General features: G+C 41.7%; 1 protein-coding gene across 1 annotated transcript; it reads right to left on the bottom strand.

Annotated features, from left to right (window-relative positions):
- Nucleotides 1–1,700: 1,700 nt before the first annotated feature.
- Nucleotides 1,701–16,740, bottom strand: timp2a (TIMP metallopeptidase inhibitor 2a). The gene is made up of 5 exons (XM_074620080.1): nt 16,277–16,740; nt 7,371–7,471; nt 7,137–7,245; nt 4,230–4,354; nt 1,701–3,762 (listed from the first exon to the last, which is right to left on the bottom strand). Exons 1-5 carry the CDS (start codon nt 16,404–16,406, stop codon nt 3,565–3,567), a joined length of 663 nt encoding a protein of 220 aa, XP_074476181.1. The 5' UTR covers nt 16,407–16,740; the 3' UTR covers nt 1,701–3,564.
- Between the last annotated feature and the right edge of the window lie 710 nt (nt 16,741–17,450).

Genomic DNA, 17,450 nt, shown 5'->3' with positions numbered 1-17,450 from the left:
AGTCAAAAGATGTTCTGTTGCCTCATGTCAACAACATGTTGTAAAGGTTTTAGTCTTTCTTTGATTCATAATTCATTTCTTCACGTTTATTTGTTCTTGTTTGGACGAGAACTTCGGTATGAACTCTGTGTCTCTTCCTGTTTGTCCTCTCCGTCTTTGGTAACCAGGATTGCAAATCGGAGGTTGCAGCAACAATTAACCAACCTCATGTACACAAGGGGTTACCTAACCGGGTTTCAAACACAAAGGGAGAAGTCAAAAGCAACTGTAGTGACAGTCATGTACATCCTGCATCAGCCTACTTCACCTACTTATAGTTGAATTCACACCCTCCCTCAGACACGCTGACCTCTGAGTGGAGGAAGAAGTGAAATCCCCTCTGACACCGGATGATTATTACAATCCTGTTTGACATTATTGAGCAGAGAATGAACAGAGATGACAAACCCGCCCGGTCTGGGCTCTGCCTGCACATTTCTCAAATATTTTCCTAGTTGAGTCGATTACCACATCTATTTAGGAGTATCTGACACACACACACACAGCCTCCCTCCGCTGTGAAGTATACGTCCCTCACACACACACCGACGACCTTGGTGGGAAATCAACAGCCGCCAAATGAAGGCCAAGTTTGACTGCTGAACATACCAAAACACAAATGTTTTGAGGTTAAATTTAGACTTCGGTGTGTAGTTTTAAGGAGACACTAATTATAGAAACTAGGAAACTGGTTTTATAGATTTAAAGTCAATAAATAAGACATTGGGAAATACATAATAATATAAATAACTACACAGAGAACATGAAAACATGGAATAATGCAATATTTTTTCAGCTCATTAATATGCTGTTATTTCATACTTCTTCTTTCCACAATAACAGAGTTTACCGTAGTCATTTTTAGCTGGTCGAGACTGAGATATCTCAACAACTATTGGATGTTTTGTCATGAAATTTGGTTCAGACATTCATGATTCCCTCAAGATGAATTGTAATAACTTTGGTGATCTTTAACATTTCCTCTAGTGAGTCAAAATGTCTTTTTTTTTTACAAATTACTTTGATTTATGACGAAATGCCTGCAAAACTAATGACAGTCCCATCATCCTCAGCTGTCACCACCCGGTTTCAATGTTATCAGCCCATTAAATGGCAGTTATCAGCCTCATAGATGTGGGTCAGAAAGTGCCTGCTACACCCACTAGCAGGTTTTTATCATCGATCCACATGGTTGATCACCTAACAGCTTAGTTTTTAGTACTAATTAGCAAGCATGCTAACCAGCTAAACTAAGAGGGTGGTAAACATTATTCCTGCTAAACATCAACATGTTGTTGTCTTTGTGAGCATGTTCGCATTCTGATGTTAGCATTTAGCTCACTGTACCAAAGTACACTCACAGAGCTGCTAGCATGACTGTAAACCAGATTAGTCATCTTATTTTTAAATCCAGAGGTGTTTACTTCAAAATGCCTGTTTCTATTTCACCACACCATAAAATGGTTATTGGGAAAATAGCGTTGTAAAATAAGAACATATGACATTTTGAAATAAAACTGCTGGAATGAAACTGGAGTAATCCGGTTTACAGTTTGTTTCATAACATCTTACTGCATTTATTTCCTCTTTTTCAACACTTTGAGCCTCCGTACTTTTTAGCCTGCATCACAAACACCCAAAAAAACCTCACACAAGCAGCGTTTATTCTTTCAAACGTGTGGTTTTTATTTGATAATACTGAATATTTTGTCCTTCGCCCGGACTTACATAAAGCATCAAACACATGCACAGTCCTCTATTCACACAAGGTACCCATTTCTCATTTCTCTACACCTCTCCAAAAAGGATTAATCTCTCTCACTCTCACGTTACTCCAGCGCAAGAGGACCTTCTCACCTCGACACTACAGCTACAGACATCGTAGACAAAGACAGCGAAAACACACAAAAAAATCATGACAGGTATTATAATAATAACACTGAAAAAATACAAAGTAATGGGAAAATGGAAAGAGTTTACTTTTAAATTATGCCTCTAATACTCCATCATATATATATTTTTTTTGTTAATGTAGCTCGAGGTGTATAAAACAGCACTGTAAACTTCCGATTGAGTAACTTGCTTTCTATGACAGCGATAAAGCTTTCATTAATAACTGGAAGGAGCGGGAAAGACGAGTTAAAAGCTAAGCATGTAAAGATTACTCATGAAATTAACCGTCTGCGAGAATATACTGGCAAATCATGAAACTGCTGTTGGCATTTTACAATCAACAGATAATACAAAGACACTGAAATAACAGCCAACAAAGCTCTTTTTGTTTCCCTTTCACACATAAAGTCTGCAAAAAGATCCCTTATATCCGAACCTCTCACACGCCACTATTTTTTTCTTCCGTTGCAAGTACTATTTTATCTGTTATGACAAAGATAGCAAGAATAAATTTGTGAATATGGATCACCAAAAGCACGCAAAACAGGAGAAATCTGCACCTGAGGTGGATCTGTCGGTCTGGGCGAACTATAATAACTGTCACATCAAAGTGTTCAGGCTCTTGTCTTTACTGGAACTCATCCTCAAAAAGTGCAAATCTAGTTCTAATGCAGTAAATAATAATCATCAAGTAACAACAAAAGTATATGCATAGGTACTGTACAGCTACATAGTGGGGATGACAAGGGAGAGGGGGGTGAAGACGAGAGGAGGAAGAGAAAATTTGGGATGTTTCTGATTGGACTGTTGGGGCGATGAGGAGGTGTTTTACCTCATGAGCAGGTTTAAATTTAGAGCGCTCATCTTTACACAGCATAGACTGGTCCAGTGAGGCCTGCGACGGTCACAGGCTTCAGTTAAAAAAAATCGCCACAAGAGAAAAGATTTTCACCGAATGAAACCAGAAAAGATCAGCCATGCACGATGACGCGTTTTAAAAAGACAGTTAAAGCATGTCGTGGGCGTCCGACGTCACCAAAACAGCTCCCAGCAGAGAAAGATGACAGAAGCAGTAACTAATAGCGTTCGGAGAGAGCGAGACAATCATTTAAAAGAAAGGCAACTTGGAATTTTGGCTTTGGAATAAAACGGAGAATGAGGTAATAAAAAGTAGAAACACGATGGGTAACGAATGATCGTCCGTAGATCGGAGGGATTGGTTGGTGGAGTCGGAGAGCAGAGCTGTTAAAGCGCTTTGCGGGGCACGAAGTGCTCTGTCTCGCCGAGAATTTATATCCTCCTGACGCCAGCCTCAGGAGGAAGTTACATCATCACTTGACCAGTCTATGTCTCATGATGCTATTTGATTGTTTTTTTACAGAGTCGCCGTGTCTGAGAACAACCTCTGAGCCTCCTCGTGTTGCTTCCTCCGACTGAAATGATCACGGACAACAAATACAAAGAGAAGCTGAAGGTTGTTTTCAGACCAGCAGGTAATTTCAGTCACATTAGCTTTACCTATTTTATCAAAAATCACGTTGCCTGATGTTGTTGTCTTAAATTTCAATGGAATCGTATACATTTATTTTTCCAGCCAGGCTGTGCAGTGGGCAGTCAGGCATGACACGCGACTTAAGGGTCATCGGCATCCAGGAACTCCTTCTTGGGCGACGCAACGCCGCGGTACCAGGAGCAGGAGCCGTCCGCCCTCTTGACGCAGGCGTAGTGGTTGGCCTGGCGTCCGTGCACCTGCTTCTCGATCATCAGGTCCGTCCACAGACACTCCTCAGGAGCCGAGATCTCGCAGGGCAAAGAGGGGCAACGCACGATCTGCAGAGACACAGAACAATATCCATATACTGTGTGCACAATCTGCTGAGTCATGTTATGAGACCGCTGTATTAGAAATATACAGTTAGGGCTGAGTATTATGTGAAAATGTTCAATACTAGAACCAACACGATAACGGTAAAAATACCCAACTGAAACTTCTACCATGTGTCAAGCGTGTAGGAGAACTACCTTGGTACAAACATGGCGGCTCAATCAGCTTGAACGCATTACAATGTAACTCAATGCAAACTCCCTATGTTAGTGCCGTTATTTAACCAAGCAGGACTGTGATGCCCACTGTCATCTAATTGAAATCAACTAATCAATATCTCTGTTTCCTGGCTCACTGCTCTGATGTTTGTTGTTGTGGCTCACGTCTCATCTCGTCTGGTCTGTTTCTGTCTGGTATTGTAGGGGAGATAAACCATATTACATAACACACAGACAGTCCTCCACTGCCTTACCTTGCATTCACAGCCCATCTGGTAGCGCTGGGTCAGGCCCTTCTTCTGGGTGTTGCTCAAGGAGTCCCAGGGCATGATGTAATCACACAGGGTTACATGCATGCTTCCGTCGGCCTCGGCCTTGCCTGCGAAAGAACAAAACGGCGATAAAGCTTCGCAATTACAGAAACTGCAGACATAACAAGATCTTACATGCATCATCATCGGACAAAAAGGTCACAAACTATGAGACAACAGATTCACAGGTGATAAAAATCTGTTACTATTCAGACGGGAGCCTGCAGGCATCAACAGAGACCTCCTGAGTGAAAAACTGGTGTTTATGTTTCACGCACGAGTGGCACCAGTCAAAACAAGAAGATATTTCAACTTGAGTTCTGCTGACTCCTCCTCACTTCACCGCTATCTGTCTGCAGAGCAACTCTCAACATGTTGAAGTCTTTACAGCGCCGTCCGTCCTTCGCAGACGAGGACTGACTCACGTTTCATTGGACCTCCTCCAGCTGTTAACCCTTCGAACTGGAGGAAGGATGAATCGTTTTAAAAGATGCCCCGGTCTGCAGAAAGTTAACCGTCCCACTTTCCCACTGCAGTCTGAGAGAGAGAGAGGAAACGCTGGCTTCAGCAGTTCCTCCTCTTACAACTCTCTGTAATTAGGGCCGAGTGTTTGCGGGTGCATCTCTGTCTGCGATGGGGAAACCAGAGCACGCATGACATCATCATCCTCTGTGTCTCCTCTACTCGCTGTACTATGTCTCAGTCTGCTGCTTTCAGTCACAATACCAGCCAATACTCCGGTAAAGAGATGGATGAGAAGATTGATACCACTCTCATATTCGTTTGTTAAATATTAGGCTACAGCCAGCAGCTGGTGACCTTAGCCTAGCTTAGCATAAAGACTGGAAACAGGGGGAAACAGCTAGCCTGGCTCCATCCAAAGGTAACAAAATCCACCTACCAGCACCTTTAAAGCTCTTCAATTTACAAGTTATTTAACTCGAACAAAACCAAAGTGGAAAAACGTGCTGAACTATTTCTTGGCGTGTCAGAGTAACTCGTTGGGCACATAACTCCCCGTAAAACGCTAAAATTGCTGTTTTTACACTTTTTACACTTGAATGGATTAAACAAACAACATATAATGTATTAATTATTGAACTTTAGAGGTCCTGGTAGACAGATTTTTTTACCTTCGGACTAGGGCTGTCAACAAAATTGTTTTAACGCCACTAATTTCTTTAACGCATTACACTACAAATCTACGCTCAATATTGGCGAGGAAAACTGGCATGGCCATTTTCAAAGGGGTCGTCTGACCTTTGACCTTCAGATATGTGAATGAAAATGGGTTCTATGGGTACCCACGAGTCTCCCCTTTACAGACTTTATGATAATCACATGCAGTTTGGGGCAAATCATAGTCAAGTCAGCACACTGACACACTGACAGCTGTTGTTGCCTGTTGGGCTGCAGTTTGCCATGTTATGATTTGAGCATATTGTTTTATGCTAAATGCAGTACCTGTGAGGGTTTCTGGACTATATTTGTCCTCGTTTCGTGTTGTTAATTGATTTCCAATAATAAATATATACATTCATTTGCACAAAGCAGCATATTTGCCCACTCTCATGTTGATAAGAGTATTAAATACTTGACAAATCTCCCTTTAAGGTGAACAGATAACAAATGTGTGATTAATTTGCGATTAAATATATGAATCGATTGACAGCCCTACAATTTACACATCCAGCAGTTAAAGAGCAACATTGTTATTCATGTGGAGTTGTGGTTCTGTCCACTTGATGAAGTCCAATAATCTGTCTCTTTAGCTGCTAAATGCTCCATCATGTTCACCAGCTAGTCGCTAAATGTGCCTGTGTGCTGTTTGTTCCTGAGCTGGTAGTGTACGGTGGATTTTTCCCTGTAAACAGCTACCAAAAATTACGTGACGAGAGCGTTGACAGTGAACCAAAACAAAAGTCGCAGCTTGGAAAAGCAAAACAATGAGCTGAAATTTGTTATAAAGCTCTGTAAAACTGAGGGGGATTACAGAGATAATTCTCTGTTGATCCATCACTATGGAGCGACCCCTCTGCTTAAGGTTTAAGGTTACTGGTCTAGAAAAATGACAAAAGTAGCTCAACTAATGTGTTACATCTGTGAAAGTAAATTAGAAAACAAAGTCACAGACGGTCACTAAGTCACAATACATCCAGCCAACTAGAAAATGCTCCCTTCAGGCTGTTATCTTGTGGAGTAACATATGTTATTGTCATCTCACGGTCACCATCACCTTGGGCAGGATGAATAAGATCTACAATAGTACGTCCATTTACAACTCTCAGGAGCTCACAGACAAGGTCACTCCCAGTCTCCACAGGGTTTAGTCAGCAGCATGTCATTACCCATAATAACATCCACAGTTACTCCTCCTACACACTAAAGGGCCCGTTAGTTAGTCTGCCCGGCTGTTTACACCTGGAGGTCCATATCTGATTATCTGTTTGTTTCCTGTCTGTCTGTCTTTTTATTCTTTCAATTTCTGTTTGTAGGTTGAATCTTAAACTGCCCATTAGAAGTTAACAGAGCCCAAAGTAACTAACAGTCAAATATTATTATCAAAGATATAAGACAGAGAGGAGCAAATTAACAAATATTTGGTATTTTACGAGATAAAAGTTCTTAAATAGTTGCGGTTGTTAAAATTTAATGCCAATCTACAATAAAGTAGCTGGAAAACAGGGAAACAGCTGGCCTGGCTCTGTCCAAAGGTAACAAAATCCACCTACCAGCACCTCTAAAACTCACTAATTAACACAATATATCAATATATTCTGTTTGTGTATGGATGAAATAAATCTCTCCAGAAACAAAGCAGATATAAAATCACATAAGTAGAACACACACCTGAGATCAAGTACTCCTTCTTGCCGGCGACATCCAGGGTAACGCCACAGACAGCGGACACAGGAGCAGTGAAGATAGACTCGATGTCCTGGTTAGGCCCTTTGAACATCTGGAACAAAAACCACAGCGAGCGGGGTTAAAGGTCAGAATGAAGGAGTCAAAGTCTGAGCATCAAAATACATCTAGTGGATACTCTTCAAGTTAAGGATTCAAATTCAATCAGTGTCGTCATACCTTGATCTGTTTGATCTCATACTGGATCCTCTTGATGGGGTTCCCGTAGACATCGTTCCCAGAATCCACCTCTCTCTCTCCCACCACCTTCGCTCGGATCACTGTTGGGGGAAACGGAGGAACACGGCATCAGCGTTACATGATCCCACCATCAAAAGACAGACAGTAAATGCGAAAAACACATTTCCAATAAAATGATGCAGAGAGAGTGCTGCCGTAAGCAACCAGATATGTGAACACAGTGTTCTCATATTGTGGACCAAGGCTGTTCATGTGAAAGGACTAGAGCCTGAACGATATCGACTCAGTGCAGACATATCAGTTTCAGCGTATAGGTCAGCCGATAACTTACAAGAAACTGAAGAACGGAAATGCCAACGATATGTTTTGAAACAGTGTCACTATTCTATAAACGAATCTGGCGACCGCTTTGTGTGTTCCGCCATCTAGCTCACGAGTTTCATTTGAAGGTACCATACCTGGCGTAGATAGTAAACACAGATGAGTGTGTATTTAAAATGGATTAAAGTCAAATTGATGGCTTTTTTGAGGACACCTACATGTTTCTGTTCAACAGTGTTTTCAACAATGGTATCATTCCTGCTCTAAAGATCCCAACGTCATGACATGAGTGCACTGAAAGGTGTTAATATTGAAGCATCCCATTCTTGTTCATCACATCCCAGGCTAACAAAAGGGCAGATTTACAACCAAAACAACTTCCACAGCTGCCTCAAGTCTCATGTGCACATTCAGATCGACAGCAATGAAATCCCAACTAATGGTACACGTCCACAGCCTCCATCCTTTCCATTCATCGTCTATGGAAGCAACCGTGTAATGCATTCTGGTAGCATGTTTCGAGAGATGGGGCGTCACGTTGGCTGCTCCTCATTTGCATAAAGTTGAGGTCTAGTCTACTTTATGCAAATCACAGGCCTCCGATGCGACTCGCTGTCAATCTAAAATAACGACAGATTCAGCAACTGCATGGATTATTTCTCGCATAAAATGTTTTCAGAAACACATTTCGGTGAACTATTTTCGTGATATAAGAGAAGAAAGTTTCTAAACGATCCGTTTAGAAACTTGGTTCCGGTTTGTTGGTTCCGGTTTGAAAGCTGGGAGCAGCAGCCTACGAGGGAAAGCGTTCGTCCAATCAGGTACCGAGTGCCTTGTGTCTAGTGGCGGCCCATCAAGCGTCCAATGCTGGTAAGCGAGGCGATCCCTCGCGAAAAAAACGCCCCTGTGGACATGTACTATAAGGGTTCCCATTAGGTCCAAAACTGCATGGGGGCCAGACACATAAACTGACTTCTTGGCCTGAAGCACGAAGCTTCCTGCTTCCAAACATGACCAGGAAACCGTCAACGGAGCAGAATTAAGGAATAAGAGTACAACCTGAAAGTTGATATGCAGAGAGAGAGAAAAAGAGAGAGAGAGAGCTAGAGGCATGTTTCTCACCGTGTGTGTGTGTGTGTTGTGTGTTGTGTGTTTTAACAGCCTAACTGACTACATCAAGCTTCAGCTATGCTTAGGGCATTTATTCAGAATGGAAAATATGAGCAATAGAGAAAAAAAAAAACATAAAATAAGCAGGAACAGAGGACACGTACACATAGATAAACACACACACACACAGTAGACTGCTGTTGCTCTTACACCCCTGGGTTCAGTTTATGACTTGGAGCAGACACAAATATGGGGGTTCATGGCTCCCAGAGTTAATAACGTCTCTTCTGCTCCTTTCCCTCGATACTTCCTTTTCCCTTTTTCATTCTCCCCTCCTGGTCCAAGATGCTTTTCTGCACATGTAACTACGACCACTACTATTAAATCGTTTAGTCTATAAAATGTCAGAAAAAAGTTAATTTTCCCAGAGTGGAATGGCTTGTTTTGTTCACAATTAAACCATAACTGAAAAATGTTAATTTTACAATAACATGAAACCCGTGAGCTCGTGTTTACAACATGGGAAGTCGTGTACACGATATGCTTGCCGTTCAAGTGGTTAAGTCGTGAGAACACCGTTGCTAAGCAAACGGCAATATTAACGTTACTGTCGGCGTCTAGAAGCCACAGAGGCTAACAATTTAGCAAGCGGGTAACATAATGCAGTAAATGCAAAGACACAATGACAGAAAAACAATATACGACTAAAATTATAATATTATGCACCGAAAAATGAACTTCCATGGCACTTTCCCTCAACAACAATCATTTAGCCGAGGTGGTAAATCCATCCACATCCTGACTCGTCTCATCCTGTGATCAATTAAGTTAGCAGATGACAGCCTAAACAATAGGTACAATGCTTAAATGTATGGCATTTGTTTTATTTTCCAAGTGTAATAATGCTCAATATTAGTGGAGGTGGTCTTCCTTTAAAGTAAGGGGGATCACCTCCACTATAAAACATATTGAAACTAAATTCTTAACTGAATCTATTGAGGTCTACGGCGGCTGGCTTTTCACTACCGCCTTTGGCCGAACTATAAACACTTTGTTGTATGAACCAGTTCTTTTCCAGCATAAGCCGGCCCTGAATATTGGACTAACATTCATCGGGTGGCCACAAACACGGCTCCAAAACCTCCAAGCTGGCTGCATAAACAGGCAGCTGTTTGTATCATCAACGGTATAAGGTGATAATATGTCAACATTGTGTTTAAAGCTTGAACCGCTGCCCACAGTTGGCCAAAAATCAAATCAATTAATGCAGGTTTAAAGGAACAGCGTGTAGCATTTCGGGGGATCTATTAGCAGGAATGTAATATAATATTCATAACTATGTTTTCATTAGTGTAAAATAACCTGAAACTAAGAATCGTTGTGCTTTCGTTAGCTTAGAATGAGTCCTTCATATCTACAGAGGGAGCGGGTCAAGCAGTCCGCCATGTTTCTACAGTAGCCCAAAACAGACAAACCAAACACTGACTCTAGAGAGAGCCTCATGTTTTTACGTTACATGAAGGTCACTGTAGTTCTGCAACACGCTTGTGAAACTGCGGTAACGTGAGCTGCAGAGTGCAAAACCGTGGTACCACCAGCCGCCGTCTGACTTCCGTTGGGAAGGCCTGCAGTTGCAGAAACACCCATATACGTAATTTGGATAAATGCCTACCTGAATGTTTGAATCATTGATAATAAAAGAGACAGAGGAGATAAAAGACTTGATGATCAGCTATCAGCACAGATAACTGCCTTTATAAAGACATTTATCAGTGCTTGAGAGAAACCAATCCTCGTTCCTTACAAGCAAACTTCTACATGTTAGTTCCACTGATGTTTATGCAAATGTGCAGCAGCAGCCAGAATACACACATAAACACACACACACATACACACACACACACACAGCAGCAGTATACCTGGCTGGCACTCTCTCCTGCATTCCTCTCAGTTTTTCCGCTCTCATTTCCTGACCTCATTCTGAGCCACAAACTAATGAGCAAAGAATCAGCAGCAGGACACAATACTGAGGGGAAATCACCCTGTTGTTCACACTGGATTGTTATTATGGGAGCGTATATCTGTCTACCTTGGTGTTGCAGACATGTTTACTTCCCAGTTCCCCCCCTGCAATAAAGCCAGAGCGGATCACCCTGTGCAGTCTAAACAGCATGTTTGCGGAGGCGGCAGACTACACAGCGTGATGCTAAAACAGCACGACTACCAGGAGGCCCGCAGGCGGATGATATTCACCGCAGATTGATCCTAAAGGTCACCTGATCAGCAGCAGTCAATCAGCAGCCAGGAGCCCCCTCCATAAACCACCGACTGACCCATATTTCTACCACTCCGCTACCCTCCCGACCAGGACCACGCTTAATGACTTATACATGCGTATCAGTTGCACTACGCAATGTTTTCCATGCAAACCCCGTATGAACACACACCACATCCTAAGTGCCCCCCCTCCATTCAATCCCACCGCATGACTATCCATTTCTTTTCTCATACTCCAGTGACCACCAAATCATCCCTGATGTGGTTTGTCCAGCTCCAGACGTATGTGGGCCCTCTGTTTAACCGGTCATTTGACCAGAGGCGAAACGCCCTCAAACACCCGCCCTCGTGACCTCTAACAACATCTGTATGAAGTCCTGTGCAGCAAAGCTTTGGTATCCTTTGTGAGGGCTTCATGATGACAGCAACCACGGTGATAAAGAGTCAGATCAACACATCAACAGGATAATATCATCGGCCAATACTGTCATATTGTGCGTACTTGTTCCTTAGTTTTCTGAATTCAAAGTGTTATTTCAGTTTTGATTTATGGATTACTTAAAGGAGATCAATAACGCTCCAAACTCGCGCTAAATTTTGGCAGGTAAAAACTGTCATGGCCATTTTCAAAGGGGTCCCTTGACCTCTGACCTCCAGATATGCGAATGAAAATGGATTCTATGGATACCCACGAGTCTCCCCTTTACAGATATTGTACTTTGTGATAATCACATGCAGTTTCGAGCAAGTCATAGTCAAGTCAGCACACTGACAGCTGTTGTTGCCTGTTGGGCTGCAGTTTGCCATGTTGTGATTGGAGCATATTGTTTTATGCTAAATGCAGTACCTGTGAGGGTTTCTGGACAATAGTTGTCATTGTTTTGTGTTGTTAATTGATTTCCAATAATAAATATATACATACATACATACATTTGCATAAAGCAGCATATTTGTCCACTCTCATGTTGATAAGAGTATTGAATACTTGACAAATCTCCCATTAAGGTCAGATAAAAAATGTGCGATTAACTATGGACAATCATGCGCTTAAATATTTTGAATCAGTTGACAGCCCTAATATCGATATTTTCTTACACCCCTAATGTTAAGTACATTTCATGAAGTAAACATGTCTATATATTTCTATAAATAGAGGCGTGCACAGTCAGTGTGCACGTGTTGTTGCATGTCCACTCCTGCAGACAGCAGGGTGCCTCTGGTCGTCCACAACGCCCAGCCTCCGGACAGTCTGACTGGGCAGGGCTGCCGGGGAAGTTCCCCTTTGTGGGAAACAGATTTATACAAAAAGAGGATGTTTGTGTCTGCACATGCATGCGTGTGTGTGTGTGTGTGTGTGTGTGTGTGTGTGAGAGAGTGTGTGATTGTGTGGTAAGTGCATGACACTGCTAGATTTTAATGGCTTGTGGTCTTAAACGGGAACATCATTTAGCGTGAAAAACAGAAGGTGACACACATACGCTGCCGGTCCCTGCATGTACAGTAGGTGTGTGAGCACGCAACGAGTGGGAATCCAATTTCTCCAAAACAAATATCAAAATTGTCAGACCACATATCGGTTGACAAAGTCACTTTGTTGTTGCCCACATGAACATTCTGGGCAACCAGACAACCAACTCTATTCTGATTCTCTGCTCCTTGTAAGCCTGCAAAACCCATTTCAACTCTCCTTCATACAGTCCTGTCTGTGCAGGGTCTTATCTGGTCTTCCTCCCAGCACATTGAGGGTTTTCAGATCCACCAAAAACCACAGTTTCATCCTCAGGTCCACCCTGAAACCACCGCCGGACAATGACATAGACCATTGTGCCTTTATATCGTGCATCCTCCCTCCTCTGATATTGACTCATACGCCCTTTAAAAACAACACACCAAACACAAATACACCTCTCCTCTAAGTCCTGCCAGCTCAGCGAGACGTTGAGTCACACCTGAAAATAGAGGAAGATGTCATTTTGCAATGTGAAATTACAAAGAAACTCATCTTATCCACAAACACACGCACACACACACACACACACACAGCCGTGCATGTGTGTGCTTAAGGAGTCAAAAATAGGCCTGCACGATATGAGGAAAAGCTGCGATGTGCGATACCATTGCTCAATATTGCAATGACGATATTGAAGTGTGCACATTAGCTATATATACACAAATATTTATAATATATCGGCTAAATGTTGGTTCTAGAGCAGCAACAGTTATGTTTACAACAGTAAAGTCACTATATAAAGTCTATAATATCTCACTGGAAACAGCATGATAACAAATACTAACGTTACGGTCTTTAGCCCCACGGTCCGTTTAATAATGGGTTTTGGTAACCATCCCTAAATAAATGATTTTTCTCAATCATCACAGTCTTTAGTGATGGGTTTATCGCGCATGTTCATATTGCGATGACGATGAAAATACGATTTATCGGTCCGCACTAGTCAAAAGTAGGGTTCACTTCATTTGATTATCATAAAGTGGGCATGTCTGTAAAGGGGAGACTCGTGGGTACCCATAGAACACATTTTCATTCACATATCTTGAGGTCAGAGGTCAAGGGACCCCTTTGAAAATGACCATGACAGTTTTTCCTCGCCAAAATTTGGCCTAAGTTTGGAGCATTGCTTAGCGTTCTTCGCGACAAGCTAGTATAACATGGTTGGTACCAATGGATTCCTTAGGTGAGCGGATTCCGCTACAACCTCCGAAAGACAGAATAGCGGCCGGCAGATTTTGAGGGGTTACTTAAAAATCAATACAGCGTTTTGGAGAATCGATACAGTACCGCAAAGTATAATATCGCAATACTCGTGTGTATTTCTATATTTTCTTACATCCCTAGTCAAAAACAGGAAGAAGAGATGGAGCCTAAGTAGTGTGGTCGGGGAGTTTCTCATTCTTAAGGATACCATGCATATTTTAACTTGGACCGTGACTTTTACTGCTTTTCCCTCCTAAAAACACACCCTGAACTGACAGCCAGATGTCATCTGTAGCCAGTATGTGTGTGTGAGTGTGTGTGTGTGTGTGTGAGAGCGTCCACCATGCATGGCAACAGGCCTGCAGTTGTGTGAGTGTGTGTGTCCCTGCGTTACACCGGAGCAAAGTTGGGAAAACCCCAGCAGCATTCCTGTAATTCCTCCCAGCACCACCCCTCACAGGAAGAAACAGGGCAGGAACGGAAATTTAAGAAAAAAGGAGAGGAAAGGAAAGCACGCGGTGTGACATATTCTGTGGTTTTAGATTCACCCCCCAAAAAATATTTCTCTTCACATTCTCCATCCCTTGTCCTCCTCTCTGCTCTTTCCCTCCTTGTCTCTTTCCCTCTCTTGTGCCACGTTGCCCTGCGAAAGCCAGGCGACGCTGCTTCGTTCCCGGAGCAGCTGAGGGGTGAAGCCACACTCTGCTCTCCAGAACCTGAGACATTATGTACAGTGATGGTCCCACACTGCTTCCTGTATATTACACAAACATAGTGCACATACACTGTGCTTTTTTTTTTTTAGAGGATTGCACTGAGATATTACAATGAAATCAGAAGTACCATAAAGTTACCTATACTATTAATATTAGCTCCTTATTGTGCTGCTCCACAGACAGACTCAGGAAATCCTTTATCCCCCGAGCCATTAAACTGTACAACACCTCTCTAGGGAGGGGGGGGACAAAGGAGGATGGTCTGCAGGACACATAATAATGCACTATACTCATTTTTAACAGTCTCTTCTGCACTATATTCCCTTTTTTTAATAGTCGTGTATCACAGCTGTTACTCTGCACTATATTCACTTTTAACAGTTTTCTTCATCTCCTTGTATTTTTATATCTGGTATATTTTTTTTTGTACTTTGCACTACTAACTTTTTTACTGGCTTTTTACTAACATGTTTTTGCACTATGGAACTGTGATGCTGGAAACTTGAATTTCCCTCGGGATCAATAAAGTTACTATATATCAATCTATCTATCTATCTATCTATCCATCTATTGCACAGCATTACAGTCCATTCAGTTCAGGTGTACTGTGTGTCAATAATGGTATGGAGGTGAGGTGTGGGGTATTTGTGTCCCTCTTTAATGTCCTTTGCCACCAGTGTTCATGCAATCCAGTGCACTTTAGACTAAGCTACTGGAGTTACCCTGCACTATACTCTTTTTAACAGTTTTCTTCATCTCCTTGTATTTTTATATCTGGTATACTTTTTTGTACTTTGCACTATTATTTTTTTTTACTGCCTTTTTACTAACATGTTTTTGCACTATGGAACTGTGATGCTGGAAACTTGAATTTCCCTCGGGATCAATAAAGTTACTATCTATCTATCTATCTATCTATCTATATATATATATATATATATATATATATATATACACTGTACCTAAAACATTATTTCTTTTGTTCAATTTTAAGTTTTTTGTTTGCTATAATTGTGAAAAATGAGAGTACTATATATATATATATATATATATATATATATATATATATGTCAGAAGCATGCAGATACTGCTGTTAACTTTGTTTTTTGTACTTCATGTATAGACAGATAGTATAGATAGTCTTTACCACCTCAGTGGAAATGTTTCTTTGGCTTCTCTAAATAAAGTTACAGAACACACACACACAACAATAAAACATACAAATATACAGTGTACAATATACAATAGTGCAATGGAGAGGTAGTATTTTTACTAACATGTTTTGCACTATGGAACTGTGATGTTGGAAACTTGAATTTCCCTCGGGATCAATAAAGTTAATATCTATCTATCTATCTATTTGTTATAATGACTTCAAAATGAACATGTGTGTGTGTGTGTTAGTGGGTGTGTGTCATCATCACATGCCTCCATGACACCTAAACAACATATTTTTTTTATTCCTATACTTCCCAAATTTGGTATTTTTAGAGCTGTATTGTTGTCAACATGACATGACAAAATATATATGACAATGGTATCTGCGTGTGCAGCCTGGATGCAGTGCAACCATGATGGCCTTGAGGAGGACCTCCACCTCCTCCAGGCTTCTCCAGCGGTTTGCAGCAGCTTCTCTGAGCCCATTGAGAGCGCACCAGAGGCGGGCTGAGCAGCTGCATCAGGAGCCTGGTGCAACATGGTGCTATAGGTAAACAACAACAACAACAACAGTGTTGCTCTGTACTCACCTACATCGGCGTTGCAGAAAGCCTGTTGCGGATGCACCGGAGCGCAGCTGCAGGCTTCAACCAGCTCCTCCGTCCTCCACAGGACCAGCAGAGCCAGCGTGCAGAGGATGCCGTTAACGGAAAACGGCATTTTATCACAAAACACTGATGCGACGTTTAATCAGACCTCTTCGGATTGTTGCTGCGCAGATGCGATGCAGTGTAGATCCAGATGCAGCAACAGCAGCAGAGTCCAACCTCCTTTATCTTTATTATAACGGACAGAAACCCGGTAAACAACCTGCTCGGTCTGCTCTCCGGTGTTTAACGGTGACGGTTCTCTGTGTCTGTGTGTGCTCGGTGTTTTACCGGAGGAGTCCTGGCTGGTGTTCGGCAGCTGTCTGTCTGTCTTCAGGGAGTGTTTTCGTTTTCTCGGATCGAGGCGGTTTTATAAAGCAGCCCGGTGAGGAGCTCCTCCTCCTACCGGGGACCGGAGGAACCGGCAGGAGGCGCTGCGGCTCCGGTAGGAACAACCGGAGCTGCTGCTGTTTCAGGAATGGACATGGACTTGGACTTGGACTTGGACTTGAACTTGTTGCCCTAGCAACAGAACGGAAATTAAGAGGTTTATATTAGTTTTCCATTTATGAATGTTTTTCTTATTAATTTTTTTTTTACCTTTCCCCTATTTTAGCATTTATAAACAATTAAATAAATTTGTATATCTGTAATTTTCCTGTTGCAATGTTTGACTAATTAATTGTTAATGTTTAACAGGAAGTGAACTTGTTGCCCTAGCAACAGAACGGAAATGAAAAGGTCCATATTAGTTTCAATTTATGAGTGTTTTTGGTATTAATTTATTTGACCCTTTTTCCTCTATTTTAGCATTTATAAACAACGAAATAAATAAAAATAAATAAAAATAAATCTGTATATCTGTAATTGTCCTGTTGCAATGTTTGCTAAAGCAGTAGCTAACAGGAAGTGAACTTGTTGCCCTAGCAACAGAACGGAAATGAAAAGGTTTATATTAGTTTTCCATTTATGAATGTTTTTCTTATTAATTATTTTTTTTACCTTTCCCCTATTTTAGCATTTATAAACAATTAAATAAATTTGTATATCTGTAATTTTCCTGTTGCAATGTTTGACTAATTAATTGTTAATGTTTAACAGGAAGTGAACTCGTTGC

The sequence above is a fragment of the Sebastes fasciatus genome, chromosome 20, assembly GCF_043250625.1.
Source record: "Sebastes fasciatus isolate fSebFas1 chromosome 20, fSebFas1.pri, whole genome shotgun sequence".
NCBI lineage: Eukaryota > Metazoa > Chordata > Actinopteri > Perciformes > Sebastidae > Sebastes > Sebastes fasciatus.
The sequence above is the reverse complement of the archived record's forward strand: the minus strand, read 5'-3'. Positions and strand labels throughout refer to the sequence as shown.

Bases quoted from the DNA above. Each gene is read 5' to 3' on its own strand.
- timp2a (XM_074620080.1), bottom strand. From the start codon at position 16,406: ATGCCGTTTTCCGTTAACGGCATCCTCTGCACGCTGGCTCTGCTGGTC. The intron at 7,472-16,276 runs GTGAGTACAGAG...TTCCCCCAACAG, and splicing joins TTTCTGCAACGCCGATGTAG to TGATCCGAGCGAAGGTGGTG. The intron at 3,763-4,229 runs GTAAGGCAGTGG...GTGTCTCTGCAG, and splicing joins AGATGGGCTGTGAATGCAAG to ATCGTGCGTTGCCCCTCTTT.